The sequence below is a fragment of the Nematolebias whitei genome, chromosome 16 (genome assembly GCF_014905685.2).
Source record: "Nematolebias whitei isolate Nwh7 chromosome 16, NemWhi1, whole genome shotgun sequence".
Taxonomy (NCBI): Eukaryota; Metazoa; Chordata; class Actinopteri; order Cyprinodontiformes; family Rivulidae; genus Nematolebias; species Nematolebias whitei.
The window spans coordinates 40,018,300-40,025,188 of NC_056513.1; the positions used below are offsets into that span (position 1 = coordinate 40,018,300).

Below are 6,889 nucleotides of genomic sequence, written 5' to 3' on the forward strand. Positions count from 1 at the left end.
CCCACCACTGCACCCAGTATTCACTGGTTAACTGGTCACCATTAACTCCACACACACTCTCTCACTGGTACATTTTCATCTTTAAATCACTTCCTGGTCTGCTGCCTTCATACATCTCCTCCTACATGTCTCTGTGTGAGTGCAGCTACAGCGTGCGCTCTCAGGACATCATTACCTGCAGTGTTCCCTCAGTGAGGACTGAACTGGACAAAAGGACCTTCTCCTACTCCGCTCCTGTTTCCTGGAACTCCTTTCAAAAAGATTTGAAGGTCTCAGCCTTGACCTCTTTAAATGACTTCAAACATCTGATAAGTTCGTGGGGAAAAGTTAAACCAATGCAGACATGTTCCTGTTTGTAGCATTTTATGTTGCTTTATAAAGTAGCTATTTTTAATTCTTTTTTAACATAATTTTCTTCCATTTACTTTTCATTTATATTGGGGGCGGCTGTGGCTGAGTGGTTAGAGCAGTCGTCCTCCAATGCAAGAGTTGGGGGTTTGACTCCACCAGCAGTCACGTGCCGAAGTGTCCCTGGGCAAGACACTGAACCCCTCGTTGCCTCTGATGTGTGTCCCATCAGTGTATGAATGTGATAAATCTCTGATTAGTCTCTTTAGAATGATTTGTTCAATTAGCTTCATAGAAATCTAGTATAGAGCTGTATGAATGGGTAAATGAGGCACAGATTGTTGTAAAGAGCTTTGAGTATTTCAATAAGATAGAAATGTGATATATAAGTACAGTCCATTTACCATTCATATGCTTTTTTATGATTGTCTTCTGTTGTCTGTACCTCATCTGTGTTCTTTGTTTAAAACAGTTCTCTCTTGTAAATGAGTCCTTGAGGCTCAATGAGACTAATCTGTATAAATAAAGATTGAATGAATAAACATAGAAACAAGTTTTAGTGACTGACCGGAGCATCTAAACTTGTTACTCTTGATCTGTGCAATGCGTTTGTTGGCGAGGCGGCGAGGGCTGGCACATCGTGCTCCACTCGTCTCGATGGGGTTTGAACGAAGGAAGTCCGACAGCCATTTCACGTTACAGTCACAAACAAAGGGGTTCTGGGCCAGGTGGCTGAGGAAAAATCACATTAGAGGCAGATCAGTCAGATAAGATAGAATGGAATGACGCAGAACTTAAAACAGGTTTTGTGAGTTTGTTTTCTCACAGTGTCTGGATGCTGTGCAGAGAACTGAAGGTGCCTTTAGCCAGACTCTGGATCTTGTTGTCGTAGAGTGATAGGAGAGCCAGGTTCTCCAAGTCTTTAAATACTGTGGCACGAATACAGTGGATCCTGTTTGCGTTCAGTAACCTGCAAGATGTTGGAAGACAAATATTAGTAGGGAGCACTGTCCAAAAGCCCCATTCAGAGTTTACTGATGAAGATTCAGAAGACAGAATCACTGTCACAAGTATGGGCTTAAAATAAAAATATGAAATTTGAAAATGAATAGTACAACGTTAAGATGATAAATTATTTTAACTAAATAAAGTTTGCTTCATCAAAAGACTTAAAAAGTTGTAGCGACAGATAAGGAGAGAAAAGTTGCCCAAAAAGTTATTTCATCCCAACTTTTGTGTTTCTTTTGCCTGAAGTCTCTGCTGCAGCATCATTTTTAATTAACTCAATAAAAAACTTTAATGTGGAAAGTATTGCAAGTTTAACTAGGATTATTTGACAAAGTTCTGAAGGGTACCAAGGCAGTTACTGTCTGAAACCTCTATATATCAACTTATATCTCTGAAGTTCAGCAGTCATTTAGGATTTAGTTCTTAAATAATCTAATCTGGCAAAATACATTGGAGTAGAGACTGTATCAAAAGAGTAAACTGAACCAAGAAAAGAAGAATGATTAAAGCTGTTGCCAGTGGTAACCCTACACCTGCGTCTCACCCTCCCTGGCAGGATTTCTCAAAAGACAGGCAGGCAGAAACAAAGTGCAGAAAGTAATTCTCAGACAGAAAAATCACTGTGCAAAAAAAGTTGTTTTATTGTGAAATTTTTCTTAACCATAATTGGCAACTGGTCACTGCACATGTAATTTTCATGTTTCTACAGTGTTTTAAAAAAGAGATGTGATAAGTTCAAGCGTCTTCAATTCCAGTTTTGAAATGAAATTTCTGCTCACAGATACAGTGAAAGGCAATGTTTGAGTGTGCCATATTCCTCAATTGTGGAGATTTAAGAGAAGTCCTGCAGCATTGAGATGCATTGGGTGAAGATAAACAAAATGACTTTTGTTCTCATGCATACACTGTAAAAAAAATAAAAAATAAAAAAGGTAAAGTCAAACCACCAAAGGGGTCACATGAATCAGCTGGAGTCAAAGCCTTCTGATCTTAGGGGTATGGCAAATTCAGTGGTTCTAGGGTTATTGGTTTTAGTGTTACAGCGTCAAAACTGTTCAAGAAATCAAAATGTCAGTATATAAACTTCAGCACTTGCTCTTGCCGAGATCGGACGCTTTCCCATCCCCTCCCTCTCCAGTTTGCTTTGCTGCTCTGTCTGTCTGTGAAACTGCTTCTGAGCCTCTCTTCGTATCTTCTGAACCATAATTATGGGCTTGTTTTGATCAGTTGGTCCCTCAACTCAATTTACAACATTTCTTAGAAGAGAAGACAGGCTTTAGGCAAGTCGATTTGCCCTGTTGGCACGCAGCTGGATATCTCATCGACTGGAAGACTTGATGATGTGTCTATCTCTGCTGCCATCTGTGGATTTTAAGGACGCATTTACAAAGTATAATTGGATTTACGATAACTGGTTCCTGCTTTTTGGATTCGGCTGGTTGTTGGTTTTATCAATCAATCAAGGAAGTCGTCGGCAGCAAATTTGGACCCGATCACGCTGCTTGCCTTTATGATGGCTTGGTTCGTGCCTCGAGTACCCAGACTCAAATGCTTTGGGCAGAATGGATCAGATCTTGGGGATTTTACTCAGTCACGTTCCATCAGTGTGGCCATGTAATTTGGACATTTTGGAACCGAGTTGACCAACACAGACTCAAGGTAGATGTCATTAAGTTCTGCCTGTCTCCAAAACAACTGTGTGTTTATCTAAATTTGGCTCCCTTGGCTGGCCTTGAAGGTCATCTTATCTGAATTCACCTGGAGAACATGTGATCTGACGCTCACCACCCCCTCCCTGAGGAATTTCCACCTGATAACCAGATGAAACCAGCTGAATGAACGTCATTTCAGGACTCTTGGATTCTCATAGTCATTGTTCTTGGCCATTCCTGGACATACCTCGAGAATGTTTACAGATCTCACCGGAGGGAACTGGCTACTTATTACATCCTTATCAGAACTCTTACAGTGCCATCAAAAGCATCTATGAACATTGCTGACTGGTCTCGTCTCGCCCCTCTGCAGATTGTCTACGTCACTATGTGCTTGTTTGTGCGCAGTGTTTTTTAATATCAGTTTTTCTTCTCAGGCAGGAAAAAAAGTCTGATAGGAATTTTTTCACCTCCAGTTCCTACATGTGTCCAGTTTCACTACTTTTTGTCTAAACAGATCTCACTTGTAAATGAGTCTTCTAGGCTCAGTGTGACTTATCTGTCTAAATAAAGGTTGAATGGAAAAAAAAATTCTACTTTCTGTTACTTGTTTGGAATTACTCACTTTATTTACCAGCATCCTATTTTGTATGCAAACATTTTTTTTAAGATATAAATATTTTTTTGGAACAATTTTGTTTGTGTCTTACAGTGTACTTCCAAAAGTCATGGCACACTAATCCCAACAAAGTTTTATATTTTGATGTTTGCTGTTTTATACACCTTAGTCCTGAAGTTTCTACTGTATAAATGATTCTGGTACAACTTCCTGTCAGGCAGGAAGTAGCAGTAAGCATTTCTTAACTATGGTAGCAGAGCATGGACGGCAGTTTACTTGAAAGGAATTTGTATTCAGTTCAGCAGATAAAATTCTGTTTTTGTTTTGTTTACATTTATTTAACAACCATAAAGTTTACTAAAATAGCCGTGCTGCATTCAGGTACCTGTTGTGTTCAGGGCTGCAGAACAACCAGACCAAACTAAATCTGTGGCTACAACAACAGAGTTTGAACACGGACCAAAACAAAGAGTTCCTGTGAAAAGAGGTTTAGTTTCATCTCCTACCTACAGTTGAGGAATTAAGAAGAACGTGTCTGAACAATGTGAACTTGAAGAGACCACCCAAAACTCTGCATGTGAGCTCATTTCACTTTGTTGACAAACGGCCGACGGAGGAAAACCTGCATCCTACTTTGTGTCTGGACGACAATAAACCACCGGAGAAGAGACGCCGGATCCTCAGAAGGATTGAAAACAGTGACGAGAACATCAGGGATGATTTCAGGTGTATGGAGGTCACAGCTTTATATTTGTTCATCTTCAGTTTTATGATTTTCTCTGTAATTAACCCAAGATCAGTGATGGAGGACTTTAGGGTTTTGTCCGGCTCTGTGTCTGATTTAAAGTCAATAAGATTGTGTCCCACCTCTTTTAACAAATCTCCATCGACCTTATTACTGTGGAGACACTGATACACATCAGAGCTTCTCAGTTTGTTTATTGCTTCACCATCTGAAGAACAGAGTCAACGAAGTAGCTAAATATGCTAGTAGATGTAGCTAAATATGCTAGTAGATGTAGCTAAATATGCTAGTAGAAGTAGCTAAATATGCTAGTAGATGTAGCTAAATATGCTAGTAGAAGTAGCTAAATATGCTATTAGATGTAGCTAAATATACTAGTAGATGTAGCTAAATATGCTAGTAGATGTAGCTAAATATGCTAGTAGATGTAGCTAAATATGCTAGTAGATGTAGCTAAATATGCTAGTAGATGTAGCTAAATATACTAGTAGATGAAGCTAAATATACTAGTAGATGTAGCTAAATATGCTAGTAGATGAAGCTAAATATGCTAGTAGATGTAGCTAAATATGCTAGTAGATGTAGCTAAATATGCTAGTAGATGTAGCTAAATATGCTAGTAGATGTAGCTAAATAGTAGATGTAGCTAAATATGCTAGTAGATGTAGCTAATTATGCTTCTTCAGCACGTCCTCCAACCCTCGTCTGCAGCAGTATGATCATACTGTGCTGTTTGAGCTCTGACAGGTGGTGTCCCTACATGTTTAAATTAAATCCACAATTCTCAGAGAAACTACATTAGCTCGTACTGTTCACACAGAAACAAACACCGGTTCTGGTCCACACCAGAAGTTACACTCATAATTCACGCAAGGCATCATGGGGGTTTAGAATTAGCTAAATACTTTATCCAAAGCAGTGGTAGGAGTTCCATTTAAACATTGTGAAATAAAAATAATTAAAATGGGTTATTAGAAAAAGGTGCTTCAGTGATTATTCTTTGGCACACTTAATCATTTCACTGCAAACCAAATTTAGGTTGGACTCACAGAAGCCAAGATTCAACTTGTCGGCTGGATTCTTAGATAGAGAACTTTACTAATCGGCTTTTCTATGTATGTGAATGTTCCTGTAAAGTTCCCTGAGACAACTTTGTTGTGATTTGGAGCTATAGAAATAAACTGAATTGAATTGAACTCACAGCAGCTCCAGAGAGACCAGACCATCAAAAACTCCACTGGGCAGCTCAGTGATCTTATTCCCATACAGAACCCTGCAGACAAGAAAGCAGATAACCCCTGGTTGTTTCGGTCATTGTTTAATTTGTTCATTTCTTTTAACTCTGAATCAAGTCCACACAAACACAGTTTCAAGCACAAGCAATAAAAAGGAGTGAACACAGATTCATATCGCTTTAGGCAGAGAACAAATTAACACTTACACACTGACGTCTGCAGATCACACAGCAGAGATTGTTAGATAATTCAGAACTATTTTCTTTTTACACAAAACACTTTGCAATTATTGATAGGATCAGATGCCCAGGCACATACGATGAGAAGATGGGAACAAAGGAAAGAGGAAATAAGGCAATATACGAGGACATGTTGATGGAAGTCCTCAGCACTCACAGTGAGTTCAGGGCTCGGAGTCCGTGGAACGCATCAGGAGCGATCTCAGAGATCTGGTTGTTACTCAGGTCTCTGCAAACACAACAAAAATGAAGATCAGAAACCTAATTCAGGTCCTATGGATGGATAAAAAAAAAACGTGTTGAAACGTTTCTCCTTTAATCCAAAAGACTTCATCAGTGTGAGGAACTGCAATAAGCTCAGTCTTATAAATAGTCCCTTTTCATAGTGAATCAACCAGTAGTAAGAAGGGGCTATTTATAAGACTGGGCTTATTGCAGCTCCTCAGACTGATGAAGTCTTTTAGAGTTTCAACTAGTTTTTTTTTTTAGTACGCCCAGAGGACCTGACTCAACTTTGTTAGATCTTTCCACCTGGATTATTGAGCATGCATCAGGATATACAATACATGTAAGGTCAGAAATGTTTTTAATGAGATTTTCAGCTACTATTGTAAATATTTATTCACTTTGTAATGTTACTTCACAACAAATGTGCATCAAGTTTCTTTCTATGTGCTGTATTATTCTGTGCTCAACTTGTGGAATGCCACAAGGCTCAGTTCTGGGTCCACTTTTGTTTACCTTTTATATTATCCCACGTGACAGCATTATTCAATCCTTTTCTGACATTTCCTATCACATTTATGCTGATGACATTCAATTGTATTTTTTGTTTAGACCACAGCAGCTGGACAAGTTGGCCATTTTTGTCCATTGTTTGCCCCATATCAGTGACTGGCTCACCAATAACGTCTTGGTTTTAAACACCAGTAGGTGGCCAGTGGCCCCCAGTCTGTGGAGACAGGGCCTTTCAGTCAGTGGCCCCCAGACTGTGGGGACGGGGCCTTTCAGCCAGTGGCCCCCAGACTGTGGAGACGGGGCCT

At 39.5% G+C, this 6,889-nt stretch overlaps 1 protein-coding gene across 1 annotated transcript in view; it reads right to left on the reverse strand.

Moving 5' to 3' along the window:
- LOC119422513 (slit homolog 1 protein) overlaps positions 1–6,889 on the reverse strand; it is a 285,059-nt gene that overhangs the window by 147,928 nt on the left and 130,242 nt on the right. The window contains exons 11-14 of the mRNA XM_037689889.1: positions 6,004–6,075; positions 5,574–5,645; positions 1,175–1,318; positions 917–1,080 (exon numbers count right to left, since the gene is read on the reverse strand). Of these exons, the coding sequence (XP_037545817.1) occupies positions 917–1,080; positions 1,175–1,318; positions 5,574–5,645; positions 6,004–6,075 (452 nt within the window). The remainder of the gene's footprint in view (positions 1–916; positions 1,081–1,174; positions 1,319–5,573; positions 5,646–6,003; positions 6,076–6,889) is intronic.